Raw genomic sequence first — 26,839 nt, 5'->3', positions numbered from 1 at the left:
ACGGGTGGTAGGGCGATGGTTGGACCAGGCGATCTTGGAGGGCTTTCCAGCCCTAATGATTCTATGAAATACACGTGTCCACAGGGACTGGAGCCTGGGACCAACAGGCAACGAAGGCGGCGAATTTCCACATCCCCTCGGTGTCAGGGGGCGGCGCCAGCCACCCCCCAAGATGGCTTCCCTGGGGGCCCGCCCGGAGGCGGGCCGCGGCCGCCTCGCGAGACCTGGGCCCCGTCTCGCGCGGCCCGCTCAGCGCGCGGTTTTTGGTCTCGCGAGGCGGAGCCGGTGCAGGGGGCGCCATGCCGGCACGGAGCGCGGGCGGCAGCGGCGGTGAGCGCCGGGACCAGGCCGGGGCCGGGCCGGGGGGCGGCTGGGACGGGACGGGACGGGACGGGACGGGACGGGACGGGACGGGACGGGAAGGGAAGGGCAGGGCCCCGCGGTAACCGTGCCGTCGTTGCAGAGCCGCCGGGAGCCGAGATGGGTGAGCAGGCGGTGATCACGCCGGCCATGCTGGCGGAGGAGGAGCAGCTGGAGGCGGCGGGGCTGGAGAAGGAGCGGCAGATGCTGGAGAAGGTGAGCGGCTGGGGGGGGGGGCGAGCCGAGCCCCCCGGAGCCTCCCGGAGTCTCCCGGGGCTGGTGCCTGCTGTCTGTCCCGGTGCCTGCCTGGCGGGGTGTTTTTGGAACAGCCTCCTGGAGATGATGCCTCCCTAGCACACATGACACGGTCGTGGCTGTGTTTCGTTTTTGTCCAACTCTGAGCGTCTGCGAGTGCTGGTGTTAAGAATCTGTTCTGGAGAGACAACCTAAAAACAGGGTGCTTCAGCGCTGCTGGTACAAATCATCGAGGTATCAGCGTGCCAGAAAGAAAAGCGTAAGAAAATGTGGGTGTGGAAGAATGCACATCTTAAATGCTCTCCTTTTTTTTCTAAGAAGCTAATGCTGTTACTCAAAACACGAGAAAAACTTTTTTTTTTTTTTTTTTCCCCATCTTTCATTGTATTCTCATTATTCCTTACGCTTAACCATCTGTCTTTGTATTGAACAGACCACAGGAGAATTGTAGCTGGAAGTTGAAATGTTACTTTAGGGACATGAAAAATACAGTTTCTAAGGCCTGGCACTAATCTTATATCCTCTATCTTTACTGGAAAAAAAGATTTTCATTTAAAAGGTGCATTTTTTAAGCTGCAACATTGTGATTCTGTGGTCAGAAAGTATTAATTTATCGTTTATTACTTCATTCTCCCAGAAGTCTCATAGTCTTTCTTGCAGACAATAACTCATGATAGAGCCTAGCTGAACTTTTCTTCAGGTATTTCTTGATCAGACTTGGAACTAAAAACTTGATGGCAATCACTTGGAGGAAGCTCGTGTAGAGTAAACATATCTCATTGCACAGGAAGTATTGAGAAAAGGACACAGAACTTACTTTCTTTCACAACCAGTCGCTTAGGTGTCACAGCCGTAATGTGATACTACTGATTGTTTCCTTTTTATGTTGTTGTGGAGGAGGTGGTTGAGTGTTTTTTTTTTTTTTTTTTTTTTTTTTTTTTTTTCCTCACTCACTATTCTTTCAATTTCTTAAGGACCTGCAGAGCTTACCTCTAACAAGGGTGTTGTTCCCCTCTCCTGTGTGCTTCTACCATGCCTTCACCCTGTGCTCAGGGGTCTGTCAGACCAAGGGAGATTACTCACATCACTAAACTCAGGCTTACTGGCATCTTGGGGACAGTTGATCTTGAACCTCCTGTTGTGTTTTTTTTTTTTTTATGCTTCACTTCTGCAATCCCTTTGCCAGGTGACTTGTGCAGTTCAACAAATGAGTCACTTGTTCTTTTTGTGGTCTAAGAGCAAAATACCACAATGCAAATATATGAGAACGTAGAATGATAAAAAATGAGTGGCAGACTTGTGCCATAGTAAATATAATGGGTATAAAAACAACCTTGTTGAGGCTTGGAGGTTCAGTCAAAGGATGAAGTCCTTCAGATGAAGTAATTAACGGAAAGAAGCTGAGTTCCACTCCAACAGGAATTGGGCAATACCAACTCAATGAATGAAGTGTTTCAGTTTCACTTACATTGTTTCTTGGCATTGCCATCAAGGGTAGTTTTCCTGGACTCAGGTACGTCCTGTCTAAAGGAAAAAACCTGAAACGAGAAGAGCAGTAGCAAGTAAACTCTATGGAGAATTTGCAAGAAAGCCATCTAGCCACCAAAGAACATCTGGAGATAGATCTTCTGCTCACAACTGAATAGTGATAGCTACTTGGTAGGAATGACTTGTTGTACCATTTGTGGAAAACAAAGGTGTGATTTTGGGGAGGAAGAAAGCCAGCTTTTTTGCAGTTTCTCCTCTCAGTCAGCTAATATCTCTTTTCCCTACCTATTAATCTATTTAGTTCCAGAAAATTCTCTTGCTTTTCTCTCTTGGTGTGCCCTTCCCCCAGTGTTCCTTCTGAAGGCAATGGCATAGATAAGCATCTCGTAAAGCTCTGCATCTTGTCTTTCCTAGGTTTCTCTTGGAGATGCTAATTTATACCTTTTCACTTGCTTGACATCTCCATCTAACAGGCAATTTTACCTGACTGCTGACGGGGGAATGCTCTTTTACTTTTTGGAGAAGTCTTGATGAATTACACCGTGTTAACTAATTCAGTGGGTATAATTTTTAAAAATAGTGGCAGTTCAAGCACTTGATTTTGTAAGCGAGGCAAGAAGTTGCTGTTTTCACACTGGGAATTCATTTAGCCACTGTAAATTAGGCACTAATGACTTTGTAGCCATCTGAATATCTTGCTAATAATGAAAAACTACCTCTGTGCAGATGGTGTACGGAAGTGTCCCAGTTAATACTTAGGAAACTGCTGAATTTTGAAAAGAGATATTTTTTTTTTGCAGGCTGTGAATAACCTTAGATTTCCTTTTAACTCTAAATCTGTAAATCAGAGATTAGACACCTTTCAGTCCTTGAATGCCTTGTGCTGTTGCACTGGAAGCAGATATGCTGCAGAGCTGTTTACATGAGCAAGTGAATCCATCCCTCAGTTAAACTGATCTTGCAGCGAGCGCTTCATAGATACGGATGGGTCAATACACCCATGAATTGTAAATACATAATGACTCAAAGAGAAGTGCTTGTGCAGGTGTGAGATGATTGTGATTATCCTCTAAAAGAACCCTTTCTTATGTGTAAGGCATTAAATTTGAAGCATCTTTAAATCGTTGACCTCTTTGTCTTTGCCAGGCTCGCACTTCTTGGGACAGGGAGTCAAGTGAAATGCGGTATAAGAGGCTTCAGCATTTGCTTGAAAAAAGCAACATCTACTCTAAGTTCTTGCTAACCAAAATGGAACAACAGCAACTGGAGGTAAGTGTAACTAGAGGTAAGAGATTACTTCTCTGTGGTGGGGATTCTTAAGATGAACAGTCATCTGCTTTTTTGCTTCAGTTCTGCTGAGTATCTACGGAAGGTATGTCCTATAAATTTATAGATAAATCAGTCTGGAAAGAGCGTGAATTTCAATCACAGTATAAAGGTAGCAGTGATGTCTTTACAATTTTTCTGTTGGCCTGAGAGATAAGAAGACGAAATTTAAGGAAGCTGGAAAACCTGTAAGGAGGATAGAAGGATGCAAAGAATTGACATATAGAAGTTGTGCAGCTTGGTTTTGTTGATTACCGAAGGCTGAGGATGAGGCTTGTGTTCAGGATGCTAATGGAGAACAAACTTTTAAATTACAGTGATCTCAGACCATGCTGTTCCCAAACAAGAGCTTCCATGACATGATTTTATTTTTTCTGCTTTTTAGATCTATGGGTTGCTGAGTTCACATCTGGCTTTGTCTTTATTGTTGTAATTGTCCTTGTATGTACAGACTTGTGAGAATTTGAGCTTGAGAGAGGAAGAATCTCAAGAAAAGATTCAGGATAATCACATGCTCAGAAAAGTGTTACTTGACAGGCTGCAGAAACATCCTTTCTAAAATACTTCTCTAACGTCTATTTTCAGCTCAAATTCATGATTACTGCAGTGATAGAATGCCTATTTCAATATTAAGTCTTACTGCTCCATCTGATAATTATAAAGATTCCTTACTTTTTTTTCCCCTGGGTCCTTTTGCTTTCAGCAATTAAAAATAGATGAAATTAATATCTTAGATTTTTAAAGATAGGAAAGCATTTCTTCCTTAAAGGCATTGTAGGCTACTTACGTTGCGTTCTGTTTGACAATGAACACAAGTGGTAACTCGTGGAAGTTAAAGGGGTGGTAACACATGGAAAACTTGCTGTAGTAAATGTGATCTCTTCAGGAGTTTGCAATTGGGTTTATTTTTGTTGGAGTCTTCTTAAATTACTGTATTTGAAAATGTTTAAAGTAGTCACTGACAAGCAATTCAGAGCAGTTGCATTTACATGCCCAAGTTTTGTTTTATTATTTTTAACAATGTCAGAATAGAGGCTTTTACTGAGACGGCTAAAACACTGGAGTCTGTAGAGTACACAGCACTCTACATTACCAATGTAATCTGCATCTGTTATTATTTCTATAACGGATAGTTCTCTTGTGAGTGTCATTTAAATACAAGAAATGTGTCTTTTTGTTTGTTTTTTTTAGGAACAGAGAAGGAAAGAGAAGTTAGAAAAAAAGAGGGAGATGATGTTAAAATCTGCAAAGGTAAGATTGACCAGAGGTTTTATGCAACTTCTCTTTGCTATAAGTCTGTCAAATTGCCATGTCAATTTTGATCATCTGGTCAAGGTAGCTAAAGTTAGACTTACCCAGCATTTGACTTGCAGAAAGATCTATTGTACCGTATTTTTAACCATAGTAAGACTGTTTAAATCTACTCAAAAATCACATAGCATGACAGTATTACTAAGGACACTTTTCTGACTAATTGCCCCCCCAATATAATAAGGACTTATTATATTAGAGCATATCCAGAGGAGTCCCATAAGGATGATCAGAGGGCTGGAGCACCTCTCCTATGAAGACAGGCTGAGACAATTGTGGTTGTTGAGCCTGGAGAAGGGAAGGCTCCAGGGAGATAATGAGTGATCTTCCAGTACCTAAAGGGGACCTACAAGAAAGGTGGTGGACTCTTTGTCAGGGAGTGTAGTGATCAAACAAGGAGCAATGGCTTTAAACTAAAGAGTGTGGGTTTAGATTAGATATAAGGGAGAAATTTCTTACTATGAGGGTGGTGAGTCACTGGCACAGATTCGCCATAGAAGCTGTGGATGCCCCATCCCTGGAACTTTTTAAGGCCAGGTTGGATTCAGCAACCTCGTCTAGTGGGAGGTGTCCATGCCCATGGCAGGGGGGTTGTAATTAGATGATCTTTAAGGTCCCTTCCAACCCAAACCATTATATGATTCTGTAATATTTATTCAAGGAAATGGTTTGGATTTGTCTTGTGGGGGTTGACTTTTAGTTATGTTTTTTTTTTTTTTTTTTTAGCAATGATTGCATATCATATTCAGTAGGCTAAGTGCTGGCATGCTAAAGCAAGGTTGAAAAAGATAAACAGTCACTACTTTTGCTATATTTTTTATAAACTACATAATACTTAAGTCTTTCAAAAAGATTTCAAAGACAATGCTTTAAGTTGGTTTGCATATTTCTCACATTTGTGCTATGATAGTTAGACATGCATGAGATGATGAGCCTCTTTCTATATTTATTTTCTAGGGTCAAAGTCCAGCTGGTGGCAAAGAGGAGAAATCAGGTAACATGTTAGGTTCTGCCTTTAGTCAGTACTGGTGTTTTCGGTTTCTTTAACATTTGATGTGTTGTATAAACTCAAATATTATCTTATAGCTGCAAAAAAGAAGAGAGGGAGAGAAGATGGAACATACAACATCTCAGAAATTATGTCCAAAGAGGTAGGCTGTATTTGTAAATGGACTTGTTCAGGTTTTTGTGGCTCAAGTTTTAACTGGTGAGACTATCACTGCGTGACATCTGTATTTTGGAGCAATGCATTCTTATACGTTGTCATCAGAAATTATTGTCTGACTGCCAACAGTAGTCTACCTATAAGGTATGACTTTCTTCCAACAAAGTTATATATAACAAGCGGTGTTGTTGGACCTGTAGAATCCAAATGCTTTTCTTAAATTTTTGGGGAGGCAAGCTATGAAGATGTATTCAGTTATCTTTTGTAATTGAAATGCATTTGCTGATGTGTTGCCTTGGTACAGTCACATATGATAGATGATGTTGTATGGAAATTTGCTTCAAGTATGTGAGTGTTCTTCAATTAAAAGATTTATTGAAATACAAATTGTAGTAGCCTTTGAAGTTGAAAAGCACATAACACATTTTTTTTTTTCCCCCCAGGAAATCTTATCAGTGGCAAAAAAAAGTAAAGTGGAAAATCAGGTAAGTTGTCACATGTTGTTATAGTGTGTGTGTTAAGCCCAAAGGGAGGGAGGACATTTTATACTTTATAGCATATCTTTAAACTTTTATTGTAAATAAATATCTCTTAGCTATGTATTGTAGTTCTGAGTTAGAAGCTTTAAAATGTGCTGCAAGTAAATGCACTTAAACAGCTATTAATATATAACAGGGGTGAAAACTTGTGAATTTTACTGTAGTTTTCAAAAATGAAGGAAATAATTTTATTAAAGAAATGCTTGTGCTAGTATATAAGACCTTACTTAAGATGCAGCCATTTTTAAGTATTTAAAATTGGAGATAAAAGACTTTTTTTGCTTCTACTGTGGCTTAAGAACTACAAGCACAGTACTATGTACTACTTTCTAATATTATCTAGAATCCACTTGCAGAAAAGAAATTGCTGCATTAAATGTCAGCCTCTTGGTAAGGTTTTACGTCTGCTTGCTTTTATGGGTAGAATAGCCTAATTGTTCTGGAAACTATCACTGCTCTTTAATTCCAAAAGAGTAAAGGATGCCAATAAGGTATTGGAATTTTGCATGGTTACATATGCTTTTGTGGTGATATTAATCCTAAAAATAAAGTTCACTCTTTCATTGATAGTTACTCAAATTCTTTGTGTCAGGGGCTGGCTTGTTTTGCTACATAATAACAGACTGGCAGAAATTTACCAGAAGTTTCAGCACCTGGCAAAAGTATGTCTTAGCTGGGTTTGGTTAAAGCATGCCACTCCTCATGTGTTCCTTGAACTTTCCTCCATAGGATGAAAGCTCTTCTGATAACCTGTGTCCAGAAGACCTGCAGAAAAATGGAGACTCAAATAGTGTCATTAAGGATAGACTGTGTCAAGCTGTACGACACAGTGCCAAGCAATTCCTTGATCCAGTACGGAAATTTAATGGACAACCAGTGCCTTTTCAACAGCCAAAGATTTTTACTGGAGGTGTAATGAGATGGTACCAGGTGGAAGGCATGGAGTGGCTAAGGGTATGGAGAAATTGTTTACAGAATCGAATGTGTTGCTGATTGTAGACAGAAAAAAAGGGGAAGAGACACTAGAAGTTTGTGGTTGTAGTTAGTGAAGGTAAAGTGAAGAATGAAAGGACAGTTCTTCATGATTTTGTAATGTCAGACTCATGTATCATGAAAAAAGTTGCCAATCTGTAGATAGAAAGTTACAGGGTGGGGAGGATATTTGGGTTTGTAAAGACTTCTGTAAACTTCTTGGTTGGTGTTCTTCATCCTTCCTTTCTCCATCTATTTTCATGTTCAACTTGACTGTCCTTTCAGGCTCCTTATAAGTGCTTTGTGAAAGCAGTAGGTCTATGCATACTTAAGTTGAGGGACAGTCTTAAGTGTTTTTCCTCTTTCAAGGACTTGAATACCTAGCCCCATAGGCCTGCAAGGTGAGTCTTTTAAACAACTGACATGAATAAGCTTTCAATTCTCTGCATTATGGACTTTTAACTAGTGGTATTAGCATAATGTATTTAAATTGTTTTGTCTGTAGCATTTGATTTCAAAAGCCGATGAAACATATATGTGGGCATTTTTTATTATATTTTTTTCACTGTTCTTGCTTGCAAGCCATATTAGAACAACTTTTTTTGTTGTTGTCAGAGTCTGGCAGAACTAACTTTCCTTCTGCTGCTGATCTCATATTTCCCTTATTTTTTTTTTTCTTTCTTTGCTCCCACAAGCATGTGTATCCTATTATAACAGGCTTCAACTCATCTCACAAGTGAATGCCACGAAACTCACTCATCCTGATCTGTCTCTGGGAAGTGCCTAAGGCTGACCTGTTCTGGGGGAATAAACAGCTTCCATTGTTGGACCATCACTCATAATATAACCTTTATGAACAGTAGATAGAATAGCCAAAGGGCACTTCCTTTCTGTTCTGTTGCAAGGGGTTGCTGTCACTTGTTGAAATAGGCGGTGTCTGCACAAACAATTTTTGCCAGAACAGCAGGCAGTGTTGGTCAGGTATTGCTACTTTTTCCTATGCTGAAGCAGCCGTGCCTGTAGAAGCTGCTTGAAAAGATAAAACTGAAACACCAACACAGTAAGTCAGTCTTTTGGAAATGGAAGTTAAGGGAATACTTTGGAGTCAGGATGAGTAAAAGTCAGAGTATTCTGAGGTATGCTTGCCGCTGAAATGCCTTTTGATATAACAGTAATTCACATCTTTTCCTTTGTTACCGTTCTCATTTTTTTTCTCAAAGCACATAACCCTACATATAATAGTCTGGGGTTTACAAGATGCTGGTATTTTATTTTCATCATGGGGAAATCTTACTCATCTCTAATATAGAATGTGTCCAGTAGAGAGTTTCCACAGATGTTACGTTCCTATGGATGTTTGTTATTCCTAAGGTGTGATAGTTTTCTATGCTTATGTATTTTTCTTTGTGTGTGTGCAGATGCTTTGGGAAAATGGTATCAATGGCATTTTAGCTGATGAAATGGGGCTGGGGAAGACAATCCAGTGCATCGCAACAATAGCGCTGATGGTGGAGCGAGGAGTCCCTGGTCCCTTCTTAGTATGCGGTCCTTTGTCTACTCTTCCAAATTGGATGTCTGAATTCAAAAGATTTACCCCAGAGGTAAGAGAAACAAAGGTTTTTCCTCCTTGGGTCTAAAATAACTATTTTTTAAAATTCCTACCTCAACTTTTAATTTTAATTATTTGCATTGAAACATTCTGTATCTAGAACATCAAGTTAACTATAGTTCTTTATGTTGTTATTATATGCTATGCTATGTCTTACTATGTATTTACAGCCTTCTTGTAACCAAGCTAATTACCTCTACTACCTGTGAGGTTTACAGCTTTAAGTGAGCTTAATTCTACTGACTTCTAAGTCTTGTTTCTTTCAGATTCCAATAATGCTGTATCATGGAGCTCAGCAGGAACGTCGTAAACTGGTTCGAAAAATTCACGGACGACAAGGATCACTGCAAATCCATCCCGTGGTCATTACTTCCTTTGAAATTGCAATGCGAGACAGAAATGCCCTGCAGGTATCTACGTTCTCCTGAAAATCCTGTGACAGTTGGAATGCCTCATCACTAATGGCAGTGCTTTTGAGTATACACTTAAAAAACAAAAACACAAAACCCTATGTGCTGCTTGTTCAATGAGTGTCATACTGCAGCAGCTATGTTGGCATTCAGTTCTGTTGTGATGTTTCTTTGGTAGGAATGGCTCAGGATTTTTTTGGAGAAATTCTTCAAATAGAATGCTGTTTTAAAAAGTGAAGCAAGCAGATAATTACAACACTTACAGCTGTAATCTACATATTACAGCTTTTTTTTCTATTATCTCTCTGTAGGTAATGGAGGGGAGAAACTTGGAGAAAAGTTGTCCTTTTTATATAAGTAACAGAGTTAATATTAGAGTGGTTGCTTCAGTGAGAAGAGCTTCTTGTAGAAGTTTTCACTGTAATCATCAAAACTAAATGCAGTCACTGTGGACTCTGCTGTTCCGGTCTGACAAAGTGAGAAAAAAGAACAAATAGAATCAGTCAGGATCAGGCAGTCCTACTAGTGCTGCTCATTGGGCACATTTTGATGGAGTAAGCTAAGATTTACTGAAATATCATTTCTTGTTTGTAGAACTGCTTTTGGAAATACCTGATAGTAGATGAAGGTCACAGGATTAAAAATATGAACTGCCGTCTTATCAGAGAATTGAAACGATTTAATGCAGACAATAAACTGCTGTTGACTGGTACCCCCCTGCAAAACAACTTGGCAGAACTTTGGTCGTTGCTTAACTTCCTGTTGCCAGATGTGTTTGATGATTTGAAAAGGTGGGTTGCAGGCTGGTTAAAAAAGAATGATTCCCCTTTGTTCTGTTTGAGCATTATTCTTACTCTTTAATAATTAAACTTCTATCAGCCTTTAAAGAGTTCTTTTATGATATGGTAGTAATTTGGTGTAATTATCTTGTTGTAAAGACTTTGAAATGTGTATTGTCTTCATGCTAGTAATTGCCAAAAGGAAGGAAGTAATGTCAGCTCCATCAATACTGGAAATTCAACTCTAAACTAAGACATGGGCACTGGGGGGAGACGGGAGATGGTTGTCTGATCATAGTTGTCCGGAGTTGCTTGAGATTTTGTAAAGTGTAACAGACAGTTGTGTGAGGCTGTCAAACATGGGACCCATGGGAGACTGATGCTTTTATGAAGCAGTATGGGGAGGTCAGGAACATTGCCAAAACCAGTCTTGAATTCAGTCAAAATTTGGAAAAAAGCTACAGACTATATTGAATATAATTGATCATAGCGAATATTCCAACTAATACAGGTATTTTTATTGATTGCTTTTAAAATCTCAAGCATCTGAATTGACAGGTATGTTTCAGAAGTGTCTATTGCTCACCCTTTGTACGTGATAGATACCAGTGCTTTTTTTCCTTAAATCACAGGATGAGAGGAAAAATAGCAGAGTTATATAAGGAAGAAGAATCATAGCTATGAAATAAGCTATTCCTTTTCTTGTTTTGTTTTTATAGTTTTGAATCATGGTTTGACATTACCAGCATTACAGAAACTGCCGAAGACATCATTGCTAAAGAAAGGGAGCAGAACATCTTGCATATGCTGCATCAGGTTTTCACTTATTTTTTTGTGTTATTTTTCCATGGTTTATTTCTGACACTGACAATTATTACGAAGTGTACCAAAGTCTTGTTTGTGGGTCTGACTTCTGATCCTGAGAGGCTTTTATTGTGGCACTTCTACACTTAGATATCTACTTTTTTCCTCTAATATTTAAGGCGTTTATAAGTGCTGAAAGGAACAATGTACTTCTTTGATAAAGACTCTTTTTTGTTCTTGGAACTGAATTGAGTTCAGTTAAACTTAATTGCTGTTGCTTACTTCAGTCTGCCAAAAGATTTAATTTGTATATTGAACTTGTAGAAATACAGCTTCGAGACAATTTACGCAGCTCTGAAGTGTTGAACAGAAAACCTTTTAACGAACTAGTTTTATAATTTGCCTGTCTTCAAAGGCAAAACAAAGCTAACATTCAAAATGTTTTTTAAGGGGCAGTGGAGGGGAAAGTAAGTGCTTTCATAACACGTTTTCTCATTGTAAGCTGATGGTGTGAGATGCAATTTATATTTTTTAGATATAATTGTTGATTGCAACTTATATATTGCTTTAAAAGGTTTATGGCTATCCTGAAAAAAAAAAGTTGAAGAAATATAACAAGCAAAATGAGCCAATTTGTATTAAGATTTATTTCAATTATGAAAATTATTGGAAAGGTCTGCAACCCTTATTAAAGACTTCACATTTTTTAAGATGTCCATAGATGTAGGGTTTTGTTTTTCTTTTAACACATGTGACCAATATGTGTATAAAAGTTTTGGAGAAGGCACCTCTATTTAAAAATGAAGTGTGGAGCTCTGCAGATTAAATCCCTTAGTTTAAATTGTAAAAATGATGTTTTATCGGTAAACTTATTTGTGTGTCTTTTTCTTTTAACTAGCCCTGTTGAGAGCTTTGAGTAATTATAACACAACTGCTCTATTTCAGATTCTGACGCCCTTCTTACTGAGAAGACTGAAATCTGATGTTGCTCTTGAGGTTCCTCCCAAACGAGAAGTTGTGGTATATGCACCCCTGGCAAAGAAGCAAGAAACGTTCTATACTGCCATTGTAAATCGCACCATTAGTAAACTGCTTGGAAACAACGAGGTATCTACTGATATGGGTGTTATAAATGTGCTTGCTATTAATGGCTTATAAGCAAAACCAAGTTGCTTCATTACTAGTGTAACCAAAACATTTTTTGCTAGTATTTTGAGTCTGACCCTTCTGTCACTTCAGTGACAGTTGATGTGATTGGCCTCTGTGGTCACAGAACTGATAATATGTGAGCGTTAGAATGCTTTTGGTTACTTGTAGCTTAGTGGAAGAAGACAGTTTTCATTGAACTGACAGTTTCTGCTGTGAAATCAGTATGGTACTAATGCAGCTTTTAAAAGTTGAGCAGAAGCTTTCAAGATCTACAATTAAAGACCTTTAGAGTTTGGGCCACTCTTTCTGCTTAGCAAAATTTATGGCTGCAGAAACTAAGTATTGGATAGAACATATTGCTGAGACCTCTCTTCAGGACTGAGAATTCTTGAGTCAGCACAGGCCTTTGAATCTGGAGCTATCAGCTGTTGAAACAATGCTGTTTCTTACAGGAAGAAGTAATTGAGTTGAGTCCAACAGGCCGACCAAAACGCCGTAGTCGAAAACTGGTTGATTATTGTGAAGAACATAATGGTTCACCTGATGACTTGGAAAAATTGATCAGCAGAATGCAAGAGGAAGTGGAAAAAGAGAGGTACCTTCAATAAAAGATAATCTTTTTTGTTATACTGAGTATTGTCCTCTTAATATTCCTTCCGAGCTTATATGCTCATATGATTTTATTGCTAAATTATGCACGGTTTCCGAAGTTCAGGTAAAACTTTTGTCTATGTTGTTCAGTTATGTTTGTGTCAGCTGTATCTTTCGTTGGCTCAACGATAGGACAAGGGATAACATTGATATATTAATTACAGTTAACTCCCAGATTGTCGCGGAGTTCCTCAACAATACTTGAAGGAAAGTTTGGGCTCAGGACTGGAGAAAAGGGTTAACTGGTTTCCTTGCTAAATTTTATAAAATATATAGGTTTAAACTGAGAGCTGGAACCCAAATAGTCAGCATGGCTACTGCTGTGTTCGTGACACTTACAGGTCGCTTACTGGTTGGTGATTATGATCAGAATGGAGGACCAAGACTGAGGGTACTGAGTTTGACAAGATCTATTGGTGGCTCTAAAATGGTTGGAACTCCTTTGGGCAAAAGGAAAGCCAGGATTGGCCTTAAATTACAAGACTGAACTGTATTTATTTTCCTAGATTTTATTTTAATCCAGTGTACTCTGAAAGAACAGGTATTAAATATTTGCTTGTTTTAGTTCCATCACATGCATGGTTTGCTTATGCTGGATATAACTCTTAGGTTTGGAAGAGCAAAAGTAGTAGAATCCTGCAATGTGCATGTGGCTGAACTGGGATAGGCCAAGAGCTGATTTTGGAGTAGTTCATGTATTGTTCTGTGGGAGATATGACAAAGTTCCAGAGTTCCCTTTTCTGTTCCATTTTTTTTGCTTCTTATTATGCCTTTACCATCCTTTTGTATTTTAAACCAATAGTGGCAAACTCTAGTGCCTTCGGTGCCAGGTGTGACACTAAAGGAAGTCTTGTCTGGTAATAGCTTTATTGACTGTGAGGGGTTTAAAGGAAGTTTGACACAGCATGCGAATCTATTGCATTTTATTTATTATTTTGGGGGGTGTTTATTTTTTTCTGTAACACAAGATAACGCTTCCAGTACTAATAAGATGGCATTTCTTTCAAGGCCGGTGGTAGAAGTGAGCGTGCCCGTGGATTCGGAGGTGAACCTTAAACTACAGAATATTATGATGTTACTGAGGAAATGCTGTAATCACCCCTATCTTATTGAATACCCACTGGACCCTGCTACGCAACAATTCAAGGTATGTATGTCAAAAGGATTAGAAGAATTATTATTCTAGGCATTTAGAAGCAATATATCATGAGCTGGCTGCAGTTAGGAATGACCTTTACAATGTATTTACATATGCCTCCCTACTGAATTCCAGCATGTGACTGAATCATTATTTGAAGCAGCAGTTCAAGCCTCTGTGTCCCTTTAGCCTCTGCAGTAGCGATACTGTAGTGTTCTCCATTATGAAGGCACTCATCTGCTGGAAGCAAGTTCTTGAACTGAAACAATAGCTGGCTTCCGCTTAGGCTGTTTTAGGATCTGCCTTAAGCTGTCTTCTAAAAAGTTTATTTTCCAAACTAAAAATGCTGATGTTTGTGAACTGTTCATGATGTACACTGTAAACACTGCAGAAGGTATAATGGCAGTTTTTAAGGGCAGACAAGTACAACAGGATCGTCTACTCAGAGGTATTACAGCATCCAATCTACGCCTTGAAAGGGAGAAAGTCCAATGGAAGTACATCATAAAGGCCAGTTGGCAGTTTAATCTAGACAAGGCAGTTGGTAATATAGGAAGGTAGAAAGTACTTTGAGTTGAAGGAGATCTCAAACAACTTGAAGTTGCTTTGTACACTCAGTGCAGTTTGTAGCCTCTTGTAGTCATGTTTCCTGCTTGGTGTGTGGTTAACAGATTTGGCTGCACTGTGGAGAAAACCGTCAAAGTTTTATCAATGCAAGGTCAGTGCGTAAAAGAAGGTAACACCATGCTAGTGTGTAGAAAACATAGGTTTTTTCACACTTGCAGGAGCTAGTACCTGTAGCTTGTTCAGCTAGTGCTTCGTTGTCTCCAGCAGGTGGAAGCCTTGTGCATTAATTACCACTGATAGAAGCTGGGAAAGAAACTGCTTTTCCATGCAAAGATAGAAATCTTCATGACTTTTATTCCTTCCAGAAATTGGATGAAAGTTAATTAATTTTAAAAAAATTATTTGGGCATATAAAACACGGGGGTTTGATTTAATTTCATCATGATTTAACTGATTTGGCTTACTTTGCGATTTGTTGATTTCAGTATTATGGCTTTTAGTTAAAAGGACGGTATAAGTTTGTTTCAGTAAGCATTTGTTGGTGCATCTGAATGATGAAAACCCTTGGCATCCTTCCTTCTAATATACAACTGCTTCTCCCCTTTTTCCCCTCTTCTAAGGTTGATGAAGATCTAGTAAAGAATTCAGGCAAGTTCCTTCTGTTGGACCGGATGCTTCCAGAATTGAAAAAGAGAGGACATAAGGTAAATCCAATTTTTATTTTTTGGCACAGTTGTCTCCTGATGAGCAAAAATGGTACTAAGGAATCTTCCTGTTTCTTTAGGTCTTGTTGTTCTCACAAATGACTATGATGCTTGACATCTTGATGGATTACTGCTATTTGAGAGACTTCAAATTTAGTCGACTGGATGGGTCTATGTCTTACTCAGACAGAGAAGAAAATGTAAGTACATGTTCATGTCCTTTGAGCCCGTTACCAAATTGTGCCTGTTAATGTGACATTGGGATGAGACTTTGCACAGCATTTAGCCTTCAATAGGCAACAGACATCTATGTTGAAAACTGACGTTCTTGCTTCTGCTTTAAAAACTGCAATTGAGAGCCACTGAAGCAGTGAAATATGTTACTAAGCAACATCTTGGTATGCCTAGAATGATGCATGCTCACATATTCTTGTTGCCCAGATGTGAAGCATGCAATTTATGCAGATTGCAGCAGGTGCTAATCCCAGTGTTAGCCCGGCCCTATTGTTTCATAGCATCCAGGATGTTATACCAGCTCTGTGGGAGTGTGCTACAAGTCTAACACCAAATAGGTGTTAGAATAGATAAGAATAGATTTCCAGGAAACGGTGTTGTGTACCTAGGTACACACTTGTAACTTCAGCCTGAAAGTAAACATGGATTCATTACAGTGTAATCCTTTGTTCTTGCATGCTTACAATGGCTTATAACTAAAAGATCACAGAATGCCTTACTATTGAGGCACGTATTTGTCACGAAGAGCAGCCATGTAGGGTGGTTTTGGAAAAGCTTTTGAGGATTTGCAGGGATGTAAAAAAGCAACACACACTGTGGAAGAAGTACACAGAATGTATCTAGGCCATGTGCTGCAATTGCAATATGATCTCACAAGTACATACCAGCATTTACGCAGATATGGAAAAACAGTGACTTGCTGATCATCTAGCTCAGAAACTGCTTTTGTTTGCACTGTTTTTTCTCTGCCACAATGCGGCTGGGGAAAGCCACACCCCTCAACACTTAAGTTGCTATTGTTAAAAATGATTCTAAAAGACAAAAGGCTAACTAGCAATGTGACTTGTATTAAGCAGGTAAAATTTTGTGCTGCTGGTTTCTAGGCATTTTCAGGAGTTGATTACACAGTTATGTGGTAGTAAATTGTCAGCAAATAGCATGTGAATGGCTTTTGGAGGGTGTGAATTCCATACTGTTCCATACTGTTTTGTGATCTGACATGTAAGCTTTTACTCTGTATTGCTGCTTCTCACCTCCTCGCAAGTTTTCATCCTATGATGTGGTTGAAACTTCTGAAACAAGGCATGCTATGCCTTGCTTCTGGGAGTCTGATTGTTGTAGGGGAGTTAAAAGAATACTAAAAAATCAATGTAGAAGTGTGCAGCTGTAAAAACCTGAAGAAATCAGGTGTTTACATGGTTGAGCAAGGAGAGCCTTGTTTCCTTCCAGTGAAAACTCCCAGCAGGGTATGCATAGCTCAGTTGAGAATGAACAGTGTCTCAGGGTAACAAGAGGTGAGTTGGAACATTACTTCATTTAGTAATATGTATCCAGCAAAGCATGCTTTGGAGGAAGAAATCAGTGCTGTCCTTTGAGTCACTTGGAGGTCACCTTCTGTGTTTTACAAAGTAATTTGAAAGCTAGAGGGAATCTTGGTGTAAAAGGAAACCTGAGTGCAGATAGGCCCAATGCAGGGCCTAAGAGGTACAAGAGAACTTCAAAGTAGTGCATGCATCCGAGCACACATCTGACATAGAAAAGAATTGCAGCTGGTACTTCCTCTTACAAGAAGACAAGCAGTTGCATCCATCTCTTGTCTCCTGTGACTTTTATATTTTTTCTCTTCATTGAAGTATCCATGTTAAACATGTGTTTTTTTGTCCATTAGGTTTTTTAGTATGCAGTTAAAATGTCTTGGCATTAGGTTCCCACTGTTTCAGCTGCATAAACAGCAATGAGTGGCTCAAGAAAACCATGGGGACAAGGGATAAGTGCAGCAAGTTTTAAAGGGGGTGGTCCAATTTGCTTCTTTTCCTCTCTGTTCCTGGCTTCAGTGTCTACCACAGAGTGGTGTGGGTGCGCAACAAGAGAACATTTAACTGCTCATAGACCTGGTAGGAGCTGTGCTGACGCTTGGAAGGATCTTGCCATGAAAGTAGGTTAGATGCTGAGTAGGAGTTGAGAAAATTGTTCTTACTTTAGAAATAAAAAGAGGAGCTATACAAGTAGGCTGGAAGTTACAGTCAAGATGGCATCAGAATGGCTCCTTATGCCAGAAAGTGGGTATGTTTTTAGGCTCTGCCAACTTGGACTGTGCTCACCTTGGAAAAGAAAACATTGCTGGTTGGTAGATTATATGGGGGTGAATGTGACTGGGATTATGTCACTGTAGTCATCTCTGCTCTGTGTTGGACAGCTCATTGAGTAACATTGACTAATATTGGCAGATAAGAAAACAGTTTTTTCACTTCTTGCTTTTGCCCTGTCCTAGATGCACATAATATCTCTTAAAACTTACCTCTCTTAAAAGTTTACCTCTGGCAGCATATGTTATATTCTACCTGTTTTCATTTTTAAATTCCAAACATGGGTCTTTCTAAAAATGTTGGAAATGTTTTGTTTGATCAACCTGCTGTTTTGTAATAGTCTTACTCTCTTCCAGATGCATCAGTTTAATAATGACCCTGAAGTCTTCCTGTTCTTAGTGAGTACAAGAGCTGGAGGCTTGGGCATTAACCTAACTGCGGCAGATACAGTTATCATATACGATAGTGACTGGGTATGTTGACAGACTGTTTACCTAATGGTGTGTCGTAAAATGGTTTCTTTACTGCTGCTTTCAGTAATTGTTTAGTAAGCCATTACAGCGTGGGCCACTTCTGTTATTTAATGAAGTGTTACATAATGACAATATAAGGCACGTATGCTACCATGTTGTATGCTAAGTATACAGCCTGATTTGAAAATAGCTTCTCAAACACAATGTTAGAGCTGGTTTGCAAAACCAGCATGTTTGTCCCCAGGGTTATACCAAAAGTAGGAGCTTCTTTTTGTTTCTGTTACTATTTTAGATGCATTTCCTTTTTTCCAATTTATTATTTGTAATTTGAGTGTAGCAACAACCTCGGCTAAATTTTTGATACAAAAAACGTTAATCTGTTGGAAACTGCAGCATATAATGGAGAAGCAGTCAAGCTAGCTGGGTTGCTCTGGCTGTGCAGCTATACCAGCAGAGCCTGGCACGGGCACGTTTTAAGAGTGAAGAGATGTACAGTTTTTATTATACAATAGCTGCCCTGCTGTTTGCTTCAGCAGTGACTCAGCTCACTGACTAAAAATGCTGCCTGTGGTAGCACCTAAAAAGAGAAAAGTTAACAGTGCTGCTAACCTAGTTTTCTTATTCCCTCAGAACCCCCAGTCAGACTTGCAGGCCCAAGACAGGTGTCATAGAATTGGCCAGACAAAACCAGTGGTTGTCTATCGTCTTGTGACAGCAAATACAATCGATCAGAAGATTGTGGAGAGAGCTGCTGCCAAGAGGAAGTTGGAGAAGCTGATTATCCACAAAAGTTAGTATCCTTCTCATGCCTTCCTTTAAGCATGTGTTGCTTCTTTAAATCTTGAGATCTCTACTCTGTTTTGAGACTCATTTGTACTTTTTCTTAAACCTGAATAGCTTCATCCTTCCAACACTGGCTATTTAAATGGCTCCTCAAAATGCATTCTTAGATGTATTGCAGATAACTTCTACAGCAAATTAAAGGAAAGCACTTCTATTAATAATTTCAGAGGTTACCATGTTATGACTACTTTACTGGTAGGTAATTTAAAAAAAAAAAAAAAGGAAGCGATGTGGTGAGCCTGCCTGGAATAAATAAAAGTAAAAACGGGCAATGAGGGAGTACAGCTCTGGGGCTTGTTAGCAGCTTGTCAGCAAGATGATACTTTGTACTACCCAAATGTTTTAGACTTATGGGATGGAAAATGTCAAGGCTGGGAGTGACAAGTCTGAGTTGACTGTCTTTTTTCTTATAATCAAATTAAATAAACCAGAATATAAACGGAAAAGCAGACGTAAATTGCCATATTGCTTGCAGTTTAGCTTATAACAATTCTTCATTTGAAGCTGTAGGCCTACCTAATGATATTTAGAGCCGTGTTTAATGATATGAAGTTTATCAATAGTTTTTCTAGCTGCACTGGCAAACTTGATCGAATAGGGAGCATTCCTATTAAAATTGGTAAAATAAGCAGAGACTATAGAAAGCTGGTTTCTGGGAGTTCCTACTGCATGTGGTTGAGACTGCAAATCTTAGACCTGTAAAATCACCGTAGAAAACTTCAGAATCCTTTCTGCATCTGTCCTTCTAAGTTTAAGAATAGTCTGTTATAATCACAGTAGAATAATTCCTCTTCTGGGCCAATTAACCAGTGCTGAATGGCACAATAGTCCTCTTTTGTGTGTGTGTGTTTGCAGAACAATGGTGATTCTTGTGTTCTAGATCATCTAGCTGGTTATACTCAAGTGTCTTTAAAAAATGATTGGGGTAAAGCTTCTCTTTTGGGGTAAATTTGTTTTGTTTAGGTGCTGTAGGAATCCTGCTCTGCTTCTGTAGCTTACTCTGTGTGTTATATTTGGATGCCAGCTTGCTATAGCATTTTCCAAACAGTAAGCTCAGTTGAGGAGGGGAAAAAAAAATCTTGCAACCTCTGAGAATAATTAGCTGTGTATTTAACTTGTAGAATTTTAAAATGTCTTGTAGTATATTAAGGGAAAAAAAATACCACCATGTTTTTGGGAGGGCAGAAGGGGGCCAGAAAGGCCACACCTGCAACTGTCTACTGCACAGTGTTTGTGATGCCTAAGCTGTGAATTGCTGTAGTTTGTTCATATGACGATGGCTAATGGTTCAACGTTTCATTTGTCCTAGCTTTTGTAACTGCTGTCTTCACTTGACTGTTAGGACTGCCATCTGACCTCTCTCTAGAGGAGCTAATGACATCAGCCCACAAGGCAGGATGGACTCAAATATTTAGATGACTGCCATATGCTAAAGTAGCAGTGGGAACTAGGACGAGGCAGTGTACAGGAAGGAAACTGAGCGGGAAGGGTCGTGTCTTTGGTTTTGCAGCGAGTTAAATGTTTATCTTGCTAACTTTTGGTGAAGCCTGTCTGTAGGAATGTTCCCTGCAGGAGCCTTTGGGGCCCTTTCTGTAATTGTAAAGGTGATGTAATGTATCCTGTAATTCTGAATACTTTGTTATCAGAAATTCTGAGGAATGAATGAGGAAGTAATATCATAAAGCCCACATGTCTAAGTCAGACCTTTCTGTGGTGTCAACTATGTAGGGTGTGTACAGTACAAGTACCAGACCTGAAGGATTGAAATACAGTGCAAAGCTGTGTTTTTGTTGAGCTCAGCACCATGTTGTGCCTTCTCTTTAGTTTCTGTTTTCTTATAGACAGATGCCTAGGGAACTGTGTGAGAACCAGCACAATTTTAGTTAACTTAGTAGATGTCAGACTAAGATGAAGTGATGCACGTAAACTCTTCCTTACGTTACGTGCATTTCCTGTACCTCTCTCTGTGTTACTATTACAGCCCAAGATCTGTACAGCACCAATTCAATGCCATATAGTTTGTGAAACTCTGAAAACTTAGCTAAAGGACTAAAGGGAGAAATTGCATTACTAAAAATGTGGGATGTGACCTGGGTCCTGTGTGTCACAGCAGGAGAGAAATCTTATAGCCCTAACCCTTCTGGAACTTGCATTTGGTTTGCACTTTGCTGAGAAACAGCTAGTCCTTGGAGGAAGATGGGGAAAGCTTGGGGAGGTGTCTGTGACTGAGATACAGGAAACAACGACAGTGAGGCTGATGGAAGGGTATGAGGAAGATTTGCTATGCAATGGGTACATGAGTTAATAAAAACTGGGGAAGCTTTGCACGGGACAGTAGGCCTTGCAGTGCACAGACCGAGCTTGGCTTCATCCATGCTTAGATTTAGTAAGGTAATAAATAATCTTGTATAACTTCTTGGATGTTGGTGCTGGCACTGTGATTTGTGTGTAGATAACTTAGGTTGGTTTCTTGAAGAAACTCAGGTATATGTTGTCAATTCTGTAAAGTTATTAAATTGAGGGAGTTTCTACAGTGGAACAACGTTATCCTTCATATATTTCCTGTCTTGTGGTTAATACTACTTACTTTGTTTCAACCAGCTTACATTACAAAGAGAACAAACTTCAGCACCTACCATCTAACTTTATTTGCAATCTTTTTACTGTAAGTAGAACTAATGGCTTTTCTGCTCTGTGTGTGTGTGTGTGCATGGTGAATTGGTGTTTCAATCAGTTCTTCTGCATACTATAGCTAGAAGGGGAAAGGCCTGCATGTAAAGTCCTCGTGCACCTCTGATTTTTTGACCAGTTAGCCTATTAGCTTAAGGTGTGTTTAGGTCAGGGCTGAAACAATGAAACATAGCATTAGCCCTGATATGCAAAAGTAAATTTGTTCCATCTGTGCCTAGTATTGATGTAACAGTTTATGGAATTTGTTTCTGTCTCTACTTAAAATTTCTACTTTCTACAGATCAGTTTAAAGGTGGCAAATCCGGCCTAGCACAATCAAAGAGCTGTCTGGACCCTCAGGAATTACTAGAATTACTGAAATCCAGAGACTATGAGAGGTATGTAGAATTTTACTTTTTTTTTTGTTGACTGTTAAGTTTGTAACTTGCAACTTGCAAGCAGCTGTCAATAGTTCTCAAGTTTTACAAAGTGTATCTTCAGAGTGAAAAGAATGTCCTAGGGATTCTGCTATATGAAAACTGACTTCTGTGCTTTATTAACTCTTACGTGCTTTTATCTGTATTGAGAGAGTGTTTATTCTTCAACAGAGAGGTTAAAGGATCTAAAGAAAAAGTAATCAGTGATAAAGATCTTGAGTTACTCTTGGATAGAAGCGATCTTATTGGTAAGTCAGAATTCTCATCCATCTCTTGTGTTAGACAGTAAATACATTTTTTTTTTTAAGATTCTTTATATGTAGAAAATAGTCATAGTTTCATTTCCCCACAACTGTTGGGAAGAAAGACACTTTGGCCCCAAAGCTGATGTTTCCAATAGGATCTGTTGAAGAGGATGACTTTGACAAAAGTATTCCAGAAAACCTCATTCATGCATAGTGTGCCCCAAGCATACACACTGTAAAGGAAAAGCAGATGTTTTGCAAAGAAATATTCCCTGCAAGTTGTTGTAATTGGTCAAAGTAGAAGTCATTCTCAGAAGAAAAAAAAAAAAAGCTTAGTAAAACTTCAAGGAGAGAAACTTAAACTTCGAGGGTCACCACGTCTTGTCAGTGGATCAAATATTTTGGGGGCGAAAAAATAATTTTTTTTTCAGTTGTCTGCTTTTGTAAATTGACCAGGCAAAGATATTATAAGAACCTTAATTCTTCTGAGAAGTTGTTTAGAAGAACTTTTAGTTTCTCTAGACATTAGATATAAGATGCTGAAGGAAGTAAAGCATTTTAGGAGAGATGGGACTCAAAACATAGATACAGAAGGAAAAAAAAGTCAGTGTAGAATTTATAAATAATTCATAGCTAGTCTTAAATACATATGATATGTGAATTTTGAGTAAAATAACTGCCTGAGGAGAACAGTTACTACACTTGGAAATTTCTCCTCGTTTATCTAAAGAATGTTTTTTAAAAAAAAAACAAACAAAAAAAACTGCTTATTTCAATTTACTGTTGATACAGAAATGATTCTTGATGCACTGACACAATATGATCTGTGTTTATCTTTACAAGTTCAGGCTATGAAATAATCAGATTTATCCTTTCAGGTTGGAAAAGGTGTCATTTATTTTTGTGGTGTTGTTAGCAGGCATCATATTTTATCATGGTTGCTTCTTTTTTCTTACCTACTGTAAGCAGAATTTCATACACAACTGTAAGATATTTTCAAGCACAAACTTTTAGTTGCTGTGGTTATGAAGGAGAAAACCAATCTTTATCAACTTGATTTCCAAATCCAGATAAAATAAGAGTATATATGACTTTTCTCTCTACATTGCTGTACTTGAAAAGAAAGGTTGCAGACAAGTCATGTATTACTTTTTTTTAAAAAATTCTAGATCAAATGAAAACTCCTGAAGCAATTAAGAAGGAAAAAATGGGTGTCTTCAAGGTCCTGGAGGAATCATCGGATTCCAACACAGAATGTGTTTTTTAATGTGCAAATGGCCTGTTGTCTTACACGACAAACATGACTGACATCAGCTCTTTCAGAGATGTCATTATACATACTGATCCTTTATGCTGACTCTTTACAGCCTTTTTCAAATCCCTCAGTTCTTTCAGTGAATTATAACATGTTCTAAAGTGTAACGTTTGTTATAGTTTGTAGCTTTGTTAGCCTCTGATAAAGGATTAAGAAAATGAGCATGTTTCACGTTTTCAGCTAGCTTTTGTGATCAGTGGTAAAAACTGGCAAACTTGTGTAAAATCTTCCTGTGGAAGTCCTAAAACACTTTTTTTTAATATGGTGTTATGATTTTATTTGGAAGGGAAAGAGCGTATGCCTTTGTTACAGCTTCTGTTTTGTTTTTTTTAACTTCTGCAAATTATTTTGATAAATAAATAAATGTCTGGTGTGTTCTAAGCATTGTAGGTTTTTTGACATGGATACCACCTAGGCTTTGCTTATTTAGAAATCTGTTATTCACTCTTTCTCTACTCATGTAAACCTTTAGCCCATTTCACACATCAAAATAAAACAAACACCCAACTACAATAAACCTCTGAACTGAGGGAGCTAAGAGTAAGCTTTCCTGCTGCAGACAGCAATTATCTATTGACTGGCCTCTCAAGTATGTAGAGAGCTCTGGGTACTGGAAAGAGGAGAATGTGTGGATATGTGGAAGACCGAGGACTACCTCTGGGCAAGGGCCAGTCTGAGACTACACTGGTGCAGAAAAGACGACAATTCAAATTCCAAATCAGCGGGAAGCATGGTTTTATTCCAGGAATAACAGGAGGGGAAGTAGATAATAAAGCAGGTGAAGTATATAACTGCATATCTATCCTCTAACAGACAGCTGCAAGCAATGGTTTTTGACATGGGCATCAGCTTTTAAACTGTATTATGCTTTGTGAAATGTCTTCTAGGCTTAATGGGAAATGGCAGTTACGACACTGCAGCTGGAGCTGTCACAATTGCGGTTACATTAGTTATACTAAGGCATGGGTAATGTTTCAGAATAAACTACTTAATTCATCAAACTATGGGGAACTAGTTTCTTGTCACTTTATGATCATTTGTAGATGAGACTTTCCATATGAACACCAGGTGAGTGCCACCTCACAAGTAGGAAATTACTGTTCTCCATTGGGAGTAATATATTAGCTGATTTAGAGTTGTTTTATACTTGTACAAAATACATGGTGCCTTACAGAAGTAAGGATAAACAAGTAACTCTGTTAACAGGTATGCTGGCTTTGACCTTTGCCTGTTGAAAGCCATGTCATGTGTCTAGTTACTGAAGACAGAAGTTTTCAAGTTTTCGTTCAGTTACTTATTATCCTGACTTGCACAAAGTCCAACTTGTGTTGTCTCCGTGTGTTATGTATATTTGCTGAGCTGCCATCCTCGTCTCTTATCCCTTGTTTTATGCTACCAAAGACCTACCACAGGAATTGAGAGTAAATGATAGGCCTACAATAGTACCTACGTGGAATCATTGCAGCAGTTTTTATTAAAACTGACATAACTGCTTCCACACAGGCTTACCCAGTTTTAAAGGATAATTTACTGTGCTCAACCAGCACATCTATGTGACTGTCACGGCAGGACTATATGATAGGAAATAAAAATGGACAAGTATTTCTAACCCATACAGTAGCACAGCTAGGATTTAGTAATAATTGCTTCCTTCCTGATGATGCATAAACTAGTATTAATACTAAGGGTAGTAATAGTGAAATGTTGTCACTGTTTAGTGATGTAGAGAATGATGTGTTATTTAGAGACTTGCTCTGCAGAGGTGTGACTGCTTTTTTAGCCCACTTCCAGGAGGTGAAAGCAATGCCAAGTTTTGCACTTGCTGCTGTAGAAGAGCCCAATTCTCCCTTTTTTTTTTGGCTCCCAAAGTACTGAGAATGTAGTTGATGAAAGCAAACACAGTATCTTCTTGACATGACCTTGCCTTTCTTATGCCAGCAGTCAAGAACAGTTTTCACACTTGCTACTCACCTGAACTGTGAAGGTACCCCCCAGCTGCTCAAAGCAGTCGAGCATTTGTGCCCTTAATGTCTATAAGCACGGTCAGGGACACACTTTTTCTGGTGTTTCAGAAAGCAGCCTTTTCCGGAGGTGGAGAAGATATGTGAGTAAATGTGGTAATCGTAACGTACGGGTGCTTGGACAGTAGAGGGGATGACTGAGGCTAACAGCTTTAAAATGTTTTGGATGAAGTAACGTCCTCTGACTGGCCATTAGAGGGAAAAAATACTTTAAAAATAGCTTGATAAAGACAAATTCTTGAAGCATAGGCGTGTCCTGGCGACTTGGAAGCAGTGCTCCTTGTCACATGCTGCACCCAAATACATTCCACTATTGTTCCTCCTGCTGGGAGTGTATGGGAGATGTCTGCGTTGTTGAGACCAAATGCAAGGGCTGGAAAGCTGGTGTCTGTGCTTGCCTGTTGCTACTGTGTGTCTACATGCAGATTTTTTTTTATTTTTAGCTGATGAGCAGCTCATATTCTTATCTGGAGGCAGGGCAGAGAGAGAGACTGCTGGTGGTTTTTCCAGGTGATAACATAAGAAAATGCATGTGGTGAATTTATCTCATGCATTAGATTCTCATTAATGGCATTTCACCAGCACTTGAATGAATTAGCACATACCACCACTCAGGTATTTTTACTTACCTGCTTAGCAAGCATATTGCTTGAGCTGCCAAGCTCTCACCATGATGAGAATCTCTGTGCTTATCAGAATGCCATTAGCAAATGAAATTTAAATGTGCAAGCTGGAGCAACTGGCCATGCTGCTCCAGCTTGCAATTTGGCTGGGGGGCGGGGGGGGCATGGTAAAGGACAATAAGAACTCTGTCTTCATTATGCTGTTGGACTTGAGTATGCTCTTAGGACTTTTGCAGCCCTTTTCTACCTGCAGGTTTCCAGCTCAATGTGCTGTGCCTAGGAGGGCCCTGCAAGCCAGCAGGGAGAAGCAGGGCACGAGGAGCAAGGGCGATGTGGCAGCAGCAGGGAGAGGCCACATCCAAAAACCCAAACAGTCTTAAAATGACAGACTGTGCTGTGCTGCGCACCCACGGGAACCAGCCTCTCTGGGAGGATGCTAGCTCAGTTTCAAACTGCCCAACACTTCAAATTGGAATCTTTTGCATATTTCTTGCTTTATTTTTATACTTTTTGAGTAGGCGGCTCAGTGTTGCAGGCTTGACCCCACTTTGCCTATTTTTTTATTGTTGACAAACTCCAGATGCCAACTGCTAAACTCAAGAGGAATTTGGAAAGTCAGACTACAGTGAATGCTGCAGTTGCCAAATATTTTGGGCTGCATCAT

At 39.2% G+C, this 26,839-nt stretch overlaps 1 protein-coding gene across 3 annotated transcripts; it reads left to right on the top strand.

Moving 5' to 3' along the window:
* On the top strand, nt 1-24,535 carry HELLS (helicase, lymphoid specific). 3 transcript variants are annotated; one of them, XM_035330550.1, is made up of 22 exons: nt 1-28; nt 464-576; nt 3,250-3,372; nt 4,621-4,680; nt 5,698-5,734; nt 5,827-5,891; nt 6,349-6,390; nt 7,174-7,398; nt 8,835-9,017; nt 9,292-9,435; nt 10,030-10,226; nt 10,934-11,030; nt 11,964-12,125; nt 12,620-12,762; nt 13,827-13,965; nt 15,144-15,227; nt 15,308-15,427; nt 17,905-18,021; nt 18,652-18,811; nt 21,836-21,932; nt 22,143-22,219; nt 23,386-24,535. In XM_035330550.1, the coding sequence occupies exons 1-22, from the start codon at nt 16-18 to the stop codon at nt 23,481-23,483; spliced, it is 2,496 nt and encodes an 831-aa protein (XP_035186441.1). In that variant the 5' UTR covers nt 1-15; the 3' UTR covers nt 23,484-24,535. The 3 variants fall into 3 exon arrangements, 2 of the variants coding, with proteins under 2 accessions (XP_035186441.1, XP_035186442.1); XM_035330551.1 differs by lacking the exon at nt 1-28 and adding an exon at nt 238-330; XR_004752024.1 differs by lacking the exons at nt 1-28; nt 23,386-24,535 and adding an exon at nt 21,466-21,529 and having other exon boundaries at nt 22,143-22,159.
* The last annotated feature ends 2,304 nt before the right edge of the window (nt 24,536-26,839 follow it).

This window comes from Oxyura jamaicensis, chromosome 6, assembly GCF_011077185.1.
Source record: "Oxyura jamaicensis isolate SHBP4307 breed ruddy duck chromosome 6, BPBGC_Ojam_1.0, whole genome shotgun sequence".
NCBI lineage: Eukaryota > Metazoa > Chordata > Aves > Anseriformes > Anatidae > Oxyura > Oxyura jamaicensis.
Note: the sequence above shows the minus strand (reverse complement) of the source record. Positions and strands in the feature narration are given on the sequence as shown.

Excerpts from the sequence above, each read along its gene's own strand:
- HELLS (XM_035330551.1), top strand. The coding sequence starts at position 300 with ATGCCGGCACGGAGCGCGGGCGGCAGCGGCG. Across the intron at positions 15,228-15,307 it reads TGAAAAAGAGAGGACATAAG|GTCTTGTTGTTCTCACAAAT; the intron begins GTAAATCCAATT and ends CTGTTTCTTTAG. Across the intron at positions 22,220-23,385 it reads GGATAGAAGCGATCTTATTG|ATCAAATGAAAACTCCTGAA; the intron begins GTAAGTCAGAAT and ends AAAAAATTCTAG.